General features: G+C 41.1%; 1 protein-coding gene across 3 annotated transcripts in view; it reads left to right on the forward strand.

The window, feature by feature from the left end:
- Positions 1–19,586, forward strand: part of GNE (glucosamine (UDP-N-acetyl)-2-epimerase/N-acetylmannosamine kinase) — a 47,872-nt gene that overhangs the window by 21,011 nt on the left and 7,275 nt on the right. For 2 of the 3 annotated variants that reach the window (XM_012463364.3, XM_012463365.2), the window contains exons 3-8: positions 493–944; positions 6,746–6,898; positions 9,471–9,683; positions 14,050–14,137; positions 14,772–14,982; positions 18,989–19,118. In XM_012463364.3, the coding sequence (XP_012318787.1) occupies positions 493–944; positions 6,746–6,898; positions 9,471–9,683; positions 14,050–14,137; positions 14,772–14,982; positions 18,989–19,118 (1,247 nt within the window). The remainder of the gene's footprint in view (positions 1–492; positions 945–6,745; positions 6,899–9,470; positions 9,684–14,049; positions 14,138–14,771; positions 14,983–18,988; positions 19,119–19,586) is intronic. The other variant, XM_064380011.1, reaches the window with a different exon arrangement.

Consider the following 19,586-nt stretch of genomic DNA (forward strand, 5'->3'; position numbering starts at 1 on the left):
TACAAGAGTACTCATGTAAAAATCTTGGCTGGGCGTGGTGGCTCACACCTGTAATCCCAGCACTTTGGGAGGCCGAGGCAGGCAGATCACCTGAGGTCAGGAGTTTGAGAAAAGCCTGGTCAACATGGTGAAATCCTATCTCTACTAAAATACAAAAAATTAGCCGGGTGTGGTGAGAGGCACTTGTAATCCCAGCTACTCAGGAAGCTGAGGCAGAAGAATCGCTTGAACCCAGGAGGTAGAGGTTACAGTGAGCCAAGACCACGCCACTGCACTTCAGCCTGGGCAACAGAGCGAGACTCCATGTCAAAAAAAAAAGAATCTTAATCAGGCTGTATACACTTATGGTATATGCTTTTTATGTCTGTAAGTTATACTTCAATTTATTTTAATATTTCTCACTTCAGGGTTGGTGTTAGATTGCTTTCTTTGTATGTTATGGCTCTGTGTTTAAGAACATGTTTTTATATCTTTATTTCTCTCCTGCTTTAGAAATACATATCGAATGATTGAACAAGATGACTTTGACATTAACACCAGGCTCCACACAATTGTGAGGGGAGAAGATGAGGCAGCTATGGTGGAGTCAGTAGGTCTGGCCCTAGTGAAGCTGCCAGATGTCCTTAATCGCCTAAAGCCTGATATCATGATTGTTCATGGAGACAGGTTTGATGCCCTGGCTCTGGCTACATCTGCTGCCTTGATGAACATCCGAATCCTTCACATTGAAGGTGGGGAAGTCAGTGGGACCATTGATGACTCTATCAGACATGCCATAACAAAACTGGCTCATTATCATGTGTGCTGCACCCGAAGTGCAGAGCAGCACCTGATATCCATGTGTGAGGACCATGATCGCATCCTTTTGGCAGGCTGCCCTTCCTATGACAAACTCCTCTCAGCCAAGAACAAAGACTACATGAGCATCATTCGGATGTGGCTAGGTACGTATCTCAGACTTTAGTCAGTCTAATGGCTGTTTTTTGTCAGAAAATGTTGCATATATTTCAACCCTTTTCGAAACTGTTATGGCTAGAATCTCTGTTAGCAATGAGAAGGCCAAGGTTTTAGTTCATAAACCTTGCCCTATGGTATGACTTTACCTCTCTGAGGTTCACCTTTTCTGTAAAATAGGCTTAATGGATTGATTCTTAAAAATCTCTGCTATATTTATTCAATGGACTGCTTTTAATCCATTAAATATAACATCTTGGGGGAATATTTAGTTATAAGAATGATCCTAATATGCCAAAGGGGGCAGCTATAAAATTATATGTGTAATATGCCATTTTATTTTGTTCATTTAATTTTTTGAGATGGAGTCTTGCTCTGTTGCCCAGGCTGGAGTGCAGTGGCATGATCTCGACTTACTGCATCCTCTGCCTCCCAGGTTCAAGTGATGCTCCTGCCTCAGCCTCCTGAGTAGCTGGGATTACAGGCATGCGCCACCATGTCCGGCTAATTTTTGTATTTTTAGTAGAGATGGGGTTTCACCATGTTGGCCAGGCTGGTCTCAAATTCCTGACCTCAAGTGATGCGCCCACCTTGGGCTCCCAGAGTGCTGGGATTATGGGTTTGAGCCACCACGCCCAGCCGTAATATGCCATTTTAATAAAAACTGTAACAATGGAATGGTTAGGAAGTATGTACACCAAGTCATTTATTATATTTATTTCTGGTGTGGGATTATGGGTGTTTTTATTTTTTATTTTCTGAATGTATTTTTTTTAAAGACAGAGTCTTGCTCTGTCGCCCAGGCTAGAGTGCAATGGCGAGATCTCAGCTCACTGCAACCTCTACCTCCCAGGTTCAAGCGATTCTCTAGCCTCAGCCTCCCGAGTGTCTGGGATTACTGGCATGTGCTGCCATGCCTGGCTAATTTTGTATTTTTAGTAGAGAGAGGGTTTCGCCATGTTGGCCAGGCTGGTCTGGAACTCCTGACCTCAGGAGATCTGCCTGCCTTAGCCTCCCAACATGCTGGGATTACAAGTGTGAGCCACTGTGCCTGGCCTGATTTTCTAAACTTTTTTACTACAATGGCAAAATGGTCATTTTTATTTTTAATGCTTTTCTTATACAATTGTTGGAATACTCAGATTATGAATGTTGGAAACTGTAAGCCATAAGTACTCATTAATATAAGGGATTATGATGATAATTATTAAAAAGTAAAAGTCATAGTTGTAGCATTATTTTTGTAAATAAGCCTTAAGTTTCAAAATTTTCAATGATCAGTGCTCTAGCTTCCTAGAAATTATCTTTTGCTAATCAGAGGTTAAAGAAAAAATTTACAAACAGAATGTCAGTTGGTTAATTTACAGTAAGTATACCTAGGAGACAAATCAGGACTAATTCTTTATTTAGGACCTTTCATTTCTAAGAGGCAGATTTATTGAATTATAAAATTAATGAATAGAAAATTGATTTGGTTGGGCCAGGTGTGGTGGCTCACCTTGTAATCCCAGCACTATGGGAGGCTGAGGTGGGAGGATTGTTTGAGCCCAGGAGTTCAAGGCCAGCCTGGGCAATATAGCAAGACCCTGTCTCTATAAATAAAAAAAATTAGCTGGTGTAATGGTGCATGCATGTAGTCCCAGATACTTGGGAGGCTGAGATGGGAGGATCACTTGAGCCCAAGAAGTTGAGGCTACATTGACCTGTGATTACACTGCTGTACTCTAGCCTGGGTGACAGATTAAGACCCTGTCTCAAACAAAACAAAACAAAACAAACAAACAAACAAACAAAAAAAACAAGAACAACAAAAGAAAACAGAAAAAGAAAATTGAATAAGCAAAGAGATTTTGTATATTTTTAATCTAGATTATATTACAATAGGAAAGGAATTGGGCTTTCCTACTATTAACGTAATCCATTCTACCTATTTCTGTTGTTCAGTCTGGAGTGCAGTGGTACAGTCTTGACCTCCTGGGCTCAAGTGATCCTACCACCTCAGCCTCCTGAGTAGCTGGGACTACAGGCATGTGCCACCATGCCCAGCTAATTTTTAAAACTTTTTGTAGAGATAGGGTCTCACTATGTTTCCCAGGCTGTTCATGAATTCCTAGGCTCAAGCAATCCTCCTGCCTCGGCCTCCCAAACTACTGAGTTTATAGGCCTGAGCCACCACACCTGGCTCATTCTAAATATTTCTTATCTTTGGACAGATTTGTAGTCATCAAGGGGTCATCTAGATAATGCTGGTGGAACAATCTTCTGTCTCTTCAGTCTCTCCTTTATATATGCTTCCAATGAAACGCTGTTGGATTCTGTTCTGATTATACCGTTAGCTCTATATGTATTCTGGAAAACTTGTAATGAATAGAAAATAATCATGCCAGGTATGGTGGCTCATGCCTGTAATCCCAGCACTTTGGGAGGCCAAAGTGGGCAGATCACTTGAGCCTAGGAGTTTGAGAACAGCCTGGGCAATGTGGCGAAACTTTGTTTCTACAAAAAATACAAAAATCAGCTGGGTGTGATGGTGTGTGCCGGTAGTCCCAGCTACTCCAGAGGCTGAGGTAGGAGGATTGCTTGTGAGTCTGGGATGTCAAGGCTGCAGTGAGCCATGATTGTGCCACTGCACTCTAGCCTTGGTGACAAGAGTAAGACTCTGCCTCAAAAAAACAAAACACGTTTTTTTGTTTTTTTTTTTTTTTTTTTTTTTTTGAGACGGAGTTTCGCTCTTGTTACCCAGGCTGGAGTGCAATGACGCGATCTCGGCTCACCGCAACCTCCGCCTCCTGGGTTCAGGCAATTCTCCTACCTCAGCCTCCTGAGTAGCTGGGATTACAGGCACGCGCCACCATGCCCAGCTAATTTTTTGTATTAGTAGAGATGGGGTTTCAGCATGTTGACCAGGATGGTCTCGATCTCTTGACCTCATGATCCACCCGCCTCGGCCTCCCAAAGTGCTGGGATTACAGGCTTGAGCCACTGCGCCCGGCACAAAACACGTTTTTGCTGGGCGTGGTGGCTCATGCCTGTAATCCCAGCACTTTGGGAGGCCCAGGTGGGCGAATCACTTGAGGTCAGGAGTTTGAGACCAGCCTATCCAACATGGTGAAACCCTGACTCTACTAAAAATACAAAAATTAGGTGTGGTGGCACATGCCTGTAGTCCCAGCTACGTGGGAGGCTAAGGCAGGAGAATTGCTTGATCCTGGGAGGCAGAGGTTGCGGTGAGCTAAGATTGTGCCATTGCATCCCATCCTGGGCAACAGAGTGAGACTCCATCTCAAAAAAAAAAAGAAAAGAAAAGAAAAGAAAAAAGACAGAAATCATAGACAGCATAAACAAGTGGAAACATATCCCATGCTCATGGATGGATAGAATCAATATTGCAAGAATGACCATACTGCCAAAAGCAATCTACAGATTCAATGCAATCTCCATCAAAATACTACCATTATTCTTCAAAGAATTAGCAAAAACAATTCTAAAATTATTATGAAACCAAAAAAGAGCTCACATAGCCAAAGCAAGACTAAGCACAAAGAACAAAACTGGAGGCCTCACACTACTGGATTTCAAACTATACTATAAAGCCATAGTCAACAAAACAGCATGGTACTGGTACAAAAATAGGCATATAGACCAATGGAACAGAATAGAGAACCCAGAAATAAACCCAAATGCTTCCAGCCAACTGATCTTCGACAAAGCAAACAAAAACATAGAGTTGGGGAAAGGACACCTTTTTCAACAAATGGTGCTGGGATAACTGGCTAGTCACATGTAGGAGAATGAAACTGAATCCTCATCTCTTACCTTATACAAAAATCAACTCAAGATGGATTAAAGACTTAAGCCTATGACCTGAAATTATAAAAATTAGAGAAGATAACATTGGAAAAACCCTTCTAGACATTGGCTTAGGTAAGGATTTCATGACCAAGGACCCAAAAGCAAATGCAATAAAAACAAAGATAAATAGCTGGGACCTAATTAAACTAAAGAGCTTCTGCAGAGCAAAAGGAACAGCAGAGTAAACAGACAACCACAGAGTTGGGGAAAATCTTCACAATCTATACATTGTGAAGGAAAAAAAATCCCATCAAATAGTGGGCTAAGGACATGAATAGACAATTCCCAAAAGAAGATATACAAATGGCCAACAAACATATGAAAAAATGATCAGCATTACTAATGATCAGGGAAATGCAAATCAAAATCATAATGGGATACCACCTCAGTCCTGCAAGAATGGCCACAATCAAAAAACAGTAGATGCTGGTGGGGATGCGGTGACCAGGGAACACTTTTACACTGCTGTGGGAGTGTAAACTAGTACAGTCACTATGGAAAACAGTGTGGAGACTCCTTAAAGAACTAAAAGTAGAACTACCATTTGATCCAGCAATCCACTACTGGGTATCTACCCAGAGGAAAATAAGTCATTATTTGAAAAAGATACTTGCCCATGCATGTTTATAGCAGCACAATTCACAGTTGCAAAGTCATGAAACCACCCCTAATGCCCATCAATCAATGAGTGGATAAAGAAACTGTGTTATATATGTGATGGATTGCTATGCAGCCATAAAAAGGAATTAAATAACAGCATTTTCAGTGACCTGGATGAGATTGGAGACTATTATTCTAAGTGAAGTAACTCAGGAATGGAAAACCAAACATCATCTGTTCTCACTGATATGTGAGAGCTAAGCTATGAGGATACAAAGGCATAAGAATGATGCAATGGACTTTGGGGACTTGAGGGGAAGAGTGGGAGGGAGGGGAGCGGGGCAAGGGATAGAAGATTACAAATAAGGTGCAGTGTATACTGCTTGGATGATGGGTGCACATTGACCTGTGATTACACTGCTGTACTCTAGCCTGGGTGACAGATTAAGACCCTGTCTCAAACAAAACAACAACAACAAAAAAAGAACAACAAAAGAAAACAGAAAAAGAAAATTGAATAAGCAAAGAGATTTTGTATATTTTTAATCTAGATTATATTACAATAGGAAAGGAAAATCTCACAAATCACCACCAAAGAACTTACTCATGTAACCAAATACCACCTGTACCCCAATAACTTATGGAAAAATAAATAAATGATTTTAATTATTCAAAAAAAAGTGAGTGGAGCTCCCTTTTTATGGGATAATATAGGCCCTGTTGATAAATACCTTGTGTTGTTTGGCATAGCACTGTTAGTCTAAACTTTTTACATTTTAAATTTTTGCTGAAGAACTGTCCTTGGGATCCCAGCTTAGGGATAAGCGAAACCCTTTAGTCCTTTAACAGCGTTAGAAACACTTGCCACTTGTTCAATCTGGTAGGTGATGGTACGGGGAAGCTCCTGTGCATTCTAGGAAATACGTTTAATGCTTGTTCAGTCTCAAAATGCCCTGATCTACAACATATTTATTCATTGATATTGCTGAATATTCATTCAAAACATTAGTTAGAAATTGGGAAGAGTCACATTTTTCAAGTGCTTTGGAATAGTTTGGATTTTAAAACAGTGAATTTCTAGTGCCTGCTATTTAAAGTTATATTTTATGTTTGTGGCAGCATATCTTTGTAAAATGTTGTTTGCCGAATCCATGGATTTGTTGCTGTTAAGTTCTTATCGTTTGAGTCTAATTTGGATGCCCTGCTCAGAGTATGACAAACTGTTTCTATCTTAGAATTTTTAAAAGCACAAACTTAGGGTCTTGCTTCCAGAATTTGCTTCTTTCTCTTTTAAGATTCTTAACTAATGAAGCAATGTGGTTTGATTTTCTTTAAACAGGTGATGATGTAAAATCTAAAGATTACATTGTTGCACTACAGCACCCTGTGACCACTGACATTAAGCATTCCATAAAAATGTTTGAATTAACATTGGATGCACTTATCTCATTTAACAAGCGGACCCTAGTTCTGTTTCCAAATATTGATGCAGGTAATTGAACTTGAAAATGAAATTATGCCACCTACTTTTTCAAATTTTAAGTTTCTATTACTTTTTCTTTTAACTGCCTTCCTGTTTTGCTCATCTTATCATTGAAGGGCCCTCTATTCTGAAATGCATTCCAACTTTCAAAGGATTACCAATTTTGCTATAGCTGAAAAAGTTTGTAATGTTTTTGCCAAGTCCAGTAGAAACTTAACAATAAAAATAGCCCGTCTACTCTCTACTTTAGTCTCATGTTTAGTACTAATATTTTCCCTCCAGTTTCCACCAGTTAGAAACCACAGTAGTCAAGAGACATAAACCTTAGAAGTTGAAGTGAAAGATGGCGAGGTGCGGTGGCTCACGCCTGTAATCCCAGTACTTTGGGAGGCCGAGGCAGGCAGATCACTTGAGGTCAGGAGTTCGAGACCCGCCTGGCCAAGATGGGGAAACCCTGTCTCTACTAAAAATACAATAATTAGCTAGGCATGGTGTGGGGTACTTGTATTCCCAACTACTCAGGAGGTTGAGGCAGGAGAATCACTTGAACCCAGAAGGTGGAGGTTGCAGTGAGCCGAGATCTCACCACTGCACTCTAGTCTCGGTGACAGAGAGTGAGACTCCATCTGAAAAAAAAAAAAAAAAAAAGTGAAAGAGTAGCTCTAGAAAAGTAAATCAGCCACTAATATTATTTCTTGCTTGCTTTCTTACTTATATTACCTATACCTTAAAGTCTAATCTTGAGCTGAAACAGTTTAAATCTGGAGTCCCCAGCCAGTCCCAACCAGTGATCCTCAAGCCTGCCTTGGTTGATCACTTGCTTACTGGTGGATGGTACTATCGATTTTGGTACTGCTGAGACCTTAGGCGAGTTAATGAGGGTATGAGAGATTAATGAGAAATGCCAGGACAGAGCCTAACACTGAAGAATTTCCAAGTACTGGTTATTGTTAGCTGATACCACTTATTGCTGAATTCTTAGGGTTTTTTTTTTGGTAAAGGAGACAGAACCCTTTCTCTGCAATGTCAAGATATCACCACCTTACCCTGAAAGAACCCCTGTCAAGTGATCCCTTGAATAATCTTTTCTGTGAGGGAGAACAAAGTAGGATATTAGTTGAAAAACATTTAATACCCAACCCAGATTTTTTCCAGGTAATGAATCAGTATTTCAGAAACTTTAATATTTCTTCTTCTCTGATCCTTTAAATTTTGTATAAATGTTTGTAATATAACTATGTATCTCTCTTGTCCAATATTCATTGTCAATGATATATTCTGTTTATAATACACTTTCCTGACTATATGTACTTTAGAATTGGAGGTATTTTTTCTCTATGAAAGTAAAGTGTCCCAGGCATATCTAAGTCATGGCTGCCACTTGCCTCTACCCTCCACAGGGTTTTTGATAAGATATACCCAGGGAACAATAGGAAAATAAGAATCAAGGCATCACTTTATCATTATCTGGCTCAGTGCCCAGTGCCCCAGTATAGGACTCTCTCTGGAAAATGGATTATTGAGGCCTAAAGCCAAAGAGGAGCTTTCAACGGAATCTAAACCTGAATCTTGGAATAGTAGTGGCACTGGTGTGCCATGTACTACAGTTTAAGTATCCCTAATCTAAAAATCTGAAATCTGAAATGCTCCAAAATCTCAAACTTTTTGAGTGCCAATATGACACTCAAAGGAAATGCTTATTGGAACATTTGGATTTTGGATTTTCAGATTAGGGATGCTCATCTGGTAAGTATAACAGAATAAGAAATATTAAAAAAAAAAAAAAAAAAAACTTGAAACCCAAAATATTTCTGGTCCCAACCATGTCGAATAAGAGATGCTTAACCTGTACACAATAATTACAGATGATGCTCTGGCAAGACTGTATATCGGGAGAAGTGGCCAAGCCTTCTCCAGAGAGACCCCAAATCCATTTACCTACCTTGCTATACAGTGAAAGTTAAAAAGATTGAGAAGCATGCATGCATGCACAGCTTTGGTTAAATGAGTGGCGCCTGTCCACTGATGAGCATGATGTGGTCATAATTCTGCCTGCTACCCAATTAGGTTAGCAGTTTTCCTCCCTTGGTATGGGGTAGTTAGGAGAGGGTCAGTTGAGAGGCAAGCAGAGGTCCATTAAATATTGCCTCCCCTTCATGTATCTTTAAATTTTTATTAAGTCACACAGTTAAAATATAAGCCACAGTGTCAGAATGTACCTGTATTTTCTTGGAGTTTAGTCCACATAAATGGGAGTGCTATCCCATTGAGTTCTTGTTAGTGTAAAGGTGAGCGTAGCTGGGCAGAGGCTCTCTGATCAGCTTGGGTGTGTGGAGCCTGAGAGTGTTCCATTTGCGAACTCTCAGGTTAAGATACAGGCTGTTGGCCTGCTTTTAGCCTCTTAACCGTTTAAGGTAAAGGTTTTTACTAGGGCTTTGAAAAATTCAGTAGTCAAAACTACTATTTCCCTAATAATTGATGTGAGGTTTTTTAGGGAGATTTCTTTATGTGGGCTATACTTGCCAATGAAAATGGTTTATCTCACAAACCATTTACCAATTGCTTCTTTTCATTTTCATAGGGAGCAAAGAGATGGTTCGAGTGATGCGGAAGAAGGGCATTGAGCATCATCCCAATTTTCGTGCAGTTAAACACGTCCCATTTGACCAGTTTATACAGTTGGTTGCTCATGCTGGTTGTATGATCGGGAATAGCAGCTGTGGGGTACGAGAGGTGGGAGCTTTTGGAACACCTGTGATCAACCTGGGAACACGTCAGATTGGAAGAGAAACAGGTATTTACCTTTGCTTATACTTCAACTGACTAGGCTTTATACATACATGAGTTATTATAAGGTACGCATATATCAGTGCTGAGCATATATTTTGTGAACAAGTGAGTGAGTGAGGTTAATAACCAATTGAAGCCTAAAATCTATGGTTGATAAATAGCACACAGTGATGACCAAATATTTTAGATCTCTACTTATATTTTATTGCCATTGTAATATCAATTAGCACTAAGTGGTTCTTAATTGTGGTCTTTCATGTCTGTGTTTAAGAGAGAATATGGTTGACTATTGCATTAATATATGAATGCTAGTCTTTTATTTTCTGGGCCTAATATAGAATCCCTTCAGTCAGTACTTTAGAGTATGGTAGTTCTAAGTAAAGTGCCCCTTAAGTATAAGTAGGATTATTATTAATGAATTTGCTAACTGAGCTAGATCCTGTTAATAACATTAGTTCAAGTTCTAATCCTGTTTACATACAGTGGAATTTAACGGACGCTGTAATGGAAAAATGTGTATCGTTAAAGGAGAAAGAACTGGACTGGAACCAAGGAGATAGTTCTAGCTCTGTTCTTTCTCCCGTTCTTTATAATTGCCACCCTTCTGCTATATTTAGATCTTCTTTCCTTCTCATTCACAGCATATTACTTTACTCCCTGCTTCATAGAGAAAATGGAAGCCATGAGATGGAAATTTTCAAATTCCTCAATTCATTCATTTAGAAAATGTTTAGTAAGCACCCACAATGTACTAGGCACTGGAATTTGGCAATAAACTAGACCAAGAAGAGCTGGGCTCTCATGCAACTTTCATTCTAGTGGGAGGGGAGATAGATGATAGACGTACACAAAAGAAATAAGAAAAATATCAGGATTTCTATATGCTGTGCCTGCAGTAACACCAGGTATATGATGGGCTTCATTAGATTGGGAGTCACTTATGTGAGGATCAGGGAAAGGCACTGGGAACAGCCAGTGTGAGGGCTGTGAGGTGAGAACAAACTTGATGTATTTGAGAAATGGAAGGGCCAATGTGGCTGTAGAGTAGTGAGCAAGAGGCAGAGTGATACGGATGACGTTAGAGAAGGAAGCAGATGCATGTAAGTCAGGGTAAATCATCTGGAATTTTTTCCAAGTGTGATGGGAGGTAATGACATGACAAGACTTGCATTTTGGAAAGATCACTCTGGTTGCTAACATGGAGAATGGAATGTCAGGGGGGCAAGAATAAAAGGAGGGAGACCAGTAATGGGGCTGATTCAGTTACTCAGATGAGAGATGATAGTGGCTTTGATGAAATATTAGAGATGGAGAAAAGTTAGATTTGGGTTTTGTCATAGTGCTTGCCGATGCTTGGATGTGGAGGTGAGAGGAAGAAAGGAATCAACAAGGAAGCCTAGATTTCTGATTGGGTGGTGATATGGGGATACTGAGGGAGCAACAGATTTGGGGAGGGATTGAATTAAGAGTTCTTTATGGCCATATGAAGTCTGAGATGCCTGTTAGATATCAAAGCAGACATGGCTAGTAAACAGCTAGATAGTTCCAGGGAGAGTTAGAGTTGGAGATAGAAATTTGAGAGTCATTGGTATAGAAATGATGTATTGTCAGTTTGGCTGTGTAACAGAGAGACCCTAAATAACAATAGGTTAAATAAGTTAGATGTTCTTTGTTTCTCAGTGGTATGGCAGCTCCACAATCATCAGACTTAGCCCCCATCTGTTTTTTCAGTGGTTTCTCTAGCTATTGCTTGCAAGTCTCTGTTTTAGCCTTTGGAAGAAGGAAAAGAGAAGATGCCTTTTCCTCTAAAGACAAGACCTGAAAGTTGCAAATATTTCTTCTCACTTCCATCAGAACTTAGTCACATGGCCACATCTGGCTGCAAGGCAAGCTGAAGAATATATTCTTTTTTTTTTGTCTGAGATGGTATTGTTCTGTTCCTCAGGCTAGAGTGCAGTGGTGCAGTCATAGCTCATTGTAACCTTGAATTCCTGGGCTCAAGTGATCCTCTCACTTTAGCCTCCCCAGCCATGTCTGGCTAATGTTTTTACAAATTTTTTTTTTTTTTTTTTTTTTTTTTGAGACAGAGTCTTGTTCTGTCACCAGGCGCCAGGCTGGAGTGCAGTGGTACAATCTCGGCTCACTGCAACCTCCGCCTCCCGGGTTCAAGCAATTCTCCTGCCTCAGCCTCCCGAGTAGCTGGGACTACAGGCGCACACCACCACACCCAGCTAATTTTTGTATTTTTAGTAGAGACAGGGTTTCACCATGTTGGCCAGGATGGTCTCGATCTCTTGACCTGGTGATCTGCCCGCCTCGGCCACCCAAAGTGCTGGGATTACAGGCTTATGCCACCGCACCCGGCCTACAAATGTTTTTTATAGAGACAGGGTCTTGCTTTGTTGCCCAGGTTTATCTCAAACTCTTGGACTCATGTGATTCTTCCTACCTTGGCCTCAGACTCCTGGGATTATGGATGTGAGCCACTGTGCCCAAGTCTGTTTTTTTTTTTTTTTTTTCTTTTTAAGGCTAGTCAAGTGAAGCAGTGCCTGGGGAGAAGTAACTGGTTGTGATCAATTAGTTGTAAACACCACTATACTTGGACTAGACAGAATATAATCTTTGCCTGGCTAAAAATTGTTTCTAGAATGAAGAAAAGATATTGAGGATAATGGCACTCTGCCACAGATAGCATTTAAAACCCAGGGACTAAGGCCAGGTGCGGTGGCTCAACGCCTATAATCACAGTGCTTTGGGAGGCCAAGGTAGGAGGATTGCTTGAGGCTGGGAGTTCAACCCTAGCTTGGGTCAAGATAGTGAGATTCTATCTCTACAAAAAAATTTTAAAATTAGGCAGACCTGGTGGCATGTGCCTGTGGTCCAAGCTACTCAGGAGGCTGAGGCAGGAGGATCACTTAAGCCCAGGAGTTTGAGGCTACAATGAGCTGTGATCGTGCCACTGCACTCCAGCCTGGGTGACAGAGCAAGATCCTGTCTCTAAAACTTGTAAATAGGGCAGAGAATGGAGCCCAGGACCAACTTCTGGAGCCCTTCAATCTTTAGAGCTCTGGTGAAGAGGGGAGGTCCAGCAAGGAAGACTGCAGAGGAACACCAGTGAGGTTGGAGGGAAACAAGGAGGGTATGCTATAATTAAAGCCCCCAAAATATAGTGTTTTAAGGAAGGGGTGGTGGATACTGCTGAGTTCATTTAAGATGTGAAAGGAGGGCTGGGCGTGGTGGCTCACGCCTGTAATCCCAGCACTTTGGGAGGCCAAGGCAGGTGGATCACTTGAGGTCAGGAGTTCAAGCCAGCTTGGCCAACATGGTGAAACCCCCATCTCTAATAAAATAAGAAAATTAGCCGGGCGTGGTGGTACATGCCTGTAATTCCGCCTATTCAGGAGGCTGAGGCAGGAGAATTGCTTGAACCCAGGAGGCAGATGTTGCAGCGAGCTGAGATCATGCCACTGCACTCCAGCCTGGGTGACAGAGCAAGACTCCATCTCAAAAAAAAAAAAAAAAAAAAAATTAAAAAAAAGAAAAAAAGATGTGAAAAGACAGTTGAACCATGTGCCAACATGGTCTCTGTACTTCTTGCCACCACACTTAAATAAACTTATATAAACATACATGCCCATCCATCCTTTCCATCTTACCTTCTTTATAGCAGAGTGTGGGTGTGGCCATCTCTCCTGCCTGTCCATTGCTCATCCTTCTACTTGTGTTCTCAGTCCCTACCATTCCTGCCTACCTATCCATGAGTCATCTTTTCTCATCCTTCTCTATTTCACTTCCTCATCATTTAAACATGCCTAAGCCTCTCATATCTTAAAAACAAAACAACACAAAGCAACCCCTTTCTTGACCCCACACCTCTCTCCAGCTGCTACTTGTCCACTCTTCTCTACTTAGCCAAGCTCATTGAACGTGGCCATTTTTACTAGATTTACTCCCTCATATTGGTCAGGAAACATCTGGAGGGAAAGTGACTGCCTGACCAGCCAAGTGAACCGCTGGCTGAGTAGATGGAAGACAGGACAGGTTGAAAGAGAATGGATCTGATAGATGACTAGGCAAATGGTAAGTGGATGCCAGGCTAATCCACCTTATTTATTTCAATAAACAAAAACTTGATTTGTTCTCTTTGGGAATAAAGGACACTAGTGCCTTTAAGTGTTTGATATACTGAAATCTTGCTAAGAGTTATTTAAAAGGTATACAGTAGAAAAGTTGATGTTTCCCTAACAAAAAATTTATCTAAAGTCAGGTGGGTTTTAGGTCTAATTATGAGCATAATACACTGATAATTTCCTTATTCTTTGGATATTCCCACTTCCAAATCCTTGTAACGTGTCACTGGTTTTACCTAGGGGAGAATGTTCTTCATGTCCGGGATGCTGACACCCAAGACAAAATATTGCAAGCACTGCACCTTCAGTTTGGTAAACAGTACCCTTGGTGAGTAGAAATCATTTTTTTTTTGAGTGATTTAAAAGGGAAGCTACCTTCGGTACCATTTTAGAGCTACAGTCACTGTTTAATCATCCTAACAGAGCTTTCCTTCTTATGCCTATGGGCCCTTAGTTGCTGGGGAGACAGGGATTGCTAATATCATACCCATTATTATTGTACCAAAGGTTCCAATGTAGAATATGTATTTTGTTGGTTTTTTTTTTTTTGAAATGGAGGCTTGCTTTGTTGCCCAGGCTGGAGTGCAGTGACACAGTCTCAGCTCACTGCAACCTCCACCTCCTGGGTTCAAGCAATTCTGCCTCAGCCTATCGAACAGCTGGAATTACAGGTTTGCAACACCACACTCTAATTTTTGTATTTTTAGTAGAGATGGGGTTTTGCCATGTTGGCCAGGCTGGTCTCAAACTCCTGACCTCAGGTGATTTGCCTGCCTTGGCCTCCCAAAGTGCTGGGATTATAGGCATGAGCCACTGCACATGGCAGGGAGATGTCATTTTAGGAAGAAACATAAATTATTTTTACCTGAAGTCTCAGATTCCATTATATTATGCCCTCACTACCATTTAACATATGTGGCAGAAACATTGAACTTAATTGACTTTTTGTATATATATTGCAGTTCAAAGATATATGGGGATGGAAATGCTGTTCCAAGGATTTTGAAGTTTCTCAAATCTATTGATCTTCAAGAGCCACTACAAAAGAAATTCTGCTTCCCTCCTGTGAAGGAGAATATCTCTCAAGATATTGACCATATTCTTGAAACTCTAAGTGCCTTGGCCGTTGATCTTGGTGGGACGAACCTCCGAGTTGCAATAGTCAGCATGAAGGTAAAATAACTCCTAAACTCCTAACTTTATATCCCATATGAGTGATTGTTTTTTTTTTAAGTATGTATAGTTAGAAGGTAAGACTAGAAACATACACAAGAGCTTATAATCATTTGCTCATAGTATTGACATATGGATTCTTTACAATGTTTGTATGACTATTTTACTAATCATGAACATTTCAAAGAAGTAAATTCTTTGGGAATCCAAGATGGTAGACTTGACAGTGGGAAGACCCTTCTAGGCATCAGACCGGGCTTTTGCCACCCAGGGGACCTGAAATTCTATACTTGGTAACAACTTGAAGTGTGGAGTACGCTGTTTACTATCACTGCCCAGGTGAGGGTATCTATCAGCAAATGGTGAAGGGAGCTGCCTCCTCACTAGAATCTGATCAATTGTGTGGATTTTCCATTTTGCCTTTTTACAGTTCTGCTCTTTATTGAATACAGCATATCTTCAGTCTGTCAACCAAACCATCACCCAGTGTTGACAGGTTGAGAGAACCTCATAAAAATAACAAACTAGCCAAGTGCGGTGGCTCAAGCCTGTAATCCCAGAGACCGAGGCGGGTGGATTGTGAGGTCAGGACCTCACGACATGGTGAAACACCGTCTCTACTAAAAAAAAACAAAAACAAAAAATTAGCCAGGTGTGGTGGCCTACACCTGTAGTCTCAGTTACTCGGGAGGCTGAGGCAGGGGAAACACTTGAACCCAGGAGGCAGAGGTTGTAGTAAGCCGAAATCACGCCACTGCACTCCAGCCTAGCGATAGAGCAAGACTCTGTCTCAAAAAATAAAAATAAAATAACAAACTGTTTATGTTAAAGTGATCTCTAATGATTTAGGAAGAATTAAGCCTACTAGAAAAATCTTTGTTTGACATATTGTTAAGTGTATAAAGTTTTCAGACACAATAAGAAATAGCAAAGATTTTAAACCTAAATTTGTAGGTAATTTATTAATACCATTAGGTCAAATAAGGAAAGCAAAACAAAACATAATTTTCTCAAGAAAAGCCAAGAGATTTCCCTTATAAATACTCTTTTAAAAACTAATAGAAGGTTAAGTGTGGTGGCTCACGCCTGTAATCCCAAAACTTTGGGAGGCCCAGGCGAGCGGATCACTTGAGGTCAGGAGTTTGAGACCAGCCTGGCCAACATGGTGAAACCCCGTCTCTACTGAAAATTAAAAAAAAAAAAAAAAAAATTACCCAGGTATGGTGGTGGGCATCTATAATACCAGCTACTTGGGAGGTTGAGGTAGGAGAATCGCTTGAACCCAGGAGGTAGAGATTGCAGTGAGCCAAGATCACGCCACTGCACTCCATGGGCAGCAGAGTGAGACTCAGTCTCAAACAATAAAACAAAAACTAATAGAAGAATATTTTCTTAACAGAAAGATGATTTATTCCATATGAAAGGCCAACATCTTTTTCAGTGGTAAAATTCTAGAGGCATTCCTGTTGAAATCAAGAAAGATGTTTTCTGCAGCATTATCTAACATAATTTTGGAAGTTATAAAAGGAGTAAAGGAAGGAAAAATTGAGATTATTGACAGGTTAAAACAAAAAACATTATTAATAGATAAAAAAATGCCTGGCTTCCACCCCAGACTGGTTAAATTCGAGTCTCTGGGAATGGGGGGCAGGCATTGCTCTTTGTTAAAAGCTGTCCAGGTGATTCTGATGCACAGTGAAGACTGAGAGCACTACTCTAGGTTTTTTATTCTTTTAATTAAAAAAAATTTTTTTTTTAGTGATAAGGTTTTCCTATGTTTCCCAGGCTGGACTCAAGGTCCTGGGATTAAATGATCCTCTGCCTCAGCCTCTGAAGTATAATAATTAGGACTATAGGCCACTGTGCCCAGTTCTAGATGTACTTTTATTTTTATTTTTTTTTGAGACAGAGTCTTGCTCTGTCACTCAGGCTGGAGTGCAGTGGCACGATCTCAGCTCACTGCAACCTCTGCCTCCCAGGTTCAAGCAATTCTTCTGCCTCAGTCTCCTGTATAGCTGTGATTACAGGCATTTACCACCACGCCCAGCTAATTTTTTATTAGATTTATTAGATTTTCGTGCTTCAGCCTCCTAAGGAGATGGAACTTATGCCTTATGCCACCATGCTTGGCTAATTTTTTTATTTTTTGTAGAGACAGTGGTTCCCCATGTTGCCCAGGCTGGTCTCGAACTCCCAGGCTCAAGGGATCCGCCAGCCTTTACCTCCCAAAGCACTGAGTGAGATTGCAGGTGTGAACCACCATGGCTGGCCTAGATTTATTTTTAATGGCAATCCTAGTGACAGCTCTAACCCTGTATTTGATATATTAAAATCCACTAATAACAAAATAATATAAATGGAAAAAGAGATCTTATTCAGAACAACAACAAAAAACTCCTTTAAGAATAACTGAAACCAGAAAACTATGTGATCTATATAAAGAAAATTCTAAAACTTTACTGTAAGACATAAAGCCTTGAAAAAATGCGCTGGATGGAAGTGCTGATTATTTTTAAGATGTCACTGTTTTCCAAATTGGATTTATAAGTTCAACATAATTCTAGTAAACATTTCAATGGTATTTTTTTACATTTAATAAAATTATTGTAAACCACAGTGGAATTTTTTAAAGTTTAACATTAAGCTGGGTGCAGTGGCACGTGCCTGTAGTCCCAGCTACTCGGGAGGTTGAGGTGGGAGGATTGCTTGAGCCCAGGAGTTCTGAGCTGTAGTGCGCTATGCTGATCAGGTGTCCGCACTAAGTTCAGCATCAATATGGTGACCTCCTGAGAGCGGTGGGCCACCAGGTTACCTAAGGAGGGGTGAACCGGCCCAGGTTGGAAACAGAGCAGGTCAAAACTCCCGTGCTGATCAGTAGTGGGATCGCACCTGTGAATAGCAACTGAACTCCAGCCTGGGCAACATAGCGAGACCCCGTCTCTAAAAAAAAAAAAAAAGTTTAACATTGAAAGTACAAAAGTAAGTGTGCAAAGAAAAAATATAAAAACAAAAACAAGTAATTAGGAGGGACTATCCCTGTTTGGTATTAAAACATATAAAAAAGCACAGTAATTTATTTCATTTTTTTGAGACAGGGTTTCACTCTGTCACCCAGACTGGAGTTCAGTGGCACAATCTCAGCTCACTGCAACCTCCGCTTCCCTGGCTCAAGTGAACTCCAGCCTCACCCTCCCAAGTAGCTGGGACTATAGGCGTGTGCCACCACGCCTGGCTAATTTTTGTATTTTTTATAGAGATGGGGTTTCCTCTTATTGCCCAGGCTTGTCTTGAACTCCTGAGGTTAAAGTGATCGACCTGCCTCGGCCTCTCAAAGTGCTGGGATTACAGGTGTGAGTCACTGCACCAGGCCATACAAAGCATAGTAATTTAAACAACGTGGTCTTTCCGCCAACCAGCATGGAAATTTACACTAAAGAAATAGAGTATCCAGACCATCACTGAATTAAGTTACAGGAGATGATTAAAGCTCAGCTACTTAGTTGCTGAGTCACCTGTGGTCAGGAGTTCAAGATCAGCCTGGCCAGCATGGTGAAACCTTGTCTCTACTAAAAATACAAAAATTAGCCAGGCGTGGTGACAGGTACCTGTAATCCCAGCTACTTGGGAAGCTGAGGCAGGAGAATTGCTTGAACCTGGGAGGTGGAGGTTGCAGTGAGCCAAGAAAGATCGTGCCATTGTACTCCAGCCTAGACAACAAAGCGAGACTCCATCTCAAAAAAAAAAAAAAAGAGAGAGAGGGGCCCATCTCCCTGGCTGTGGAGTTGTCATTGCTTCGACAGCCCCATATTAGGACAAATTACAGAAACTACCTCGGCTTATCCCAGGCCTGGCCCAGGCCAGGCAGTGGCTCCCTCCCCAAGCAGTCATCTAAGACTGTAGGGCCATCCTATAGCAGTATCTGATTTATCATGAAAAAGATCACAACACTCACAATGTGCTTCTTAGCTAAGACCAGTGAGACAGAGCTTGTTGTTTTCTCTTTTAGGGTGAAATAGTTAAGAAGTATACTCAGTTCAATCCTAAAACCTATGAAGAGAGGATTAATTTAATCCTACAGATGTGTGTGGAAGCTGCAGCAGAAGCTGTAAAACTGAACTGCAGAATTTTGGGAGTAGGTAAGATTGTAAATTATAAATCCAAGAAATGGTCATTTTTTTTTTTTTTTTTTTTTTTTTTTGAGACGGAGTTTCGCTCTTGTTACCCAGGCTGGAGTGCAATGGCGCGATCTCGGCTCACCGCAACCTCCGCCTCCTGGGTTCAGGCAATTCTCCTGCCTCAGCCTCCTGAGTAGCTGGGATTACAGGCACGCGCCACCGTGCCCAGCTAATTTTTTGTATTTTTAGTAGAGACGGGGTTTCACCGTGTTGACCAGGATGGTCTCGATCTCTTGACCTCGTGATCCACCCACCTCAGCCTCCCAAAGGGCTGGGATTACAGGCGTGAGCCACCGCACCTGGCCCTGAAATGGTCATTTTAATGTACAAAATTGACTAACTTGTGATGCATGCCTAAGCATCAAATCAGCATCTGCCCTGTGCACAGATGACTCTAGGTGCTGTCTGTGGGCCCCAAGCATGGAGACT

The sequence above is a fragment of the Aotus nancymaae genome, unplaced genomic scaffold, assembly GCF_030222135.1.
Source record: "Aotus nancymaae isolate 86718 unplaced genomic scaffold, 86718_ANA_hifiasm-v0.15.2.pri h1tg000003l, whole genome shotgun sequence".
Lineage (NCBI taxonomy): Eukaryota > Metazoa > Chordata > Mammalia > Primates > Aotidae > Aotus > Aotus nancymaae.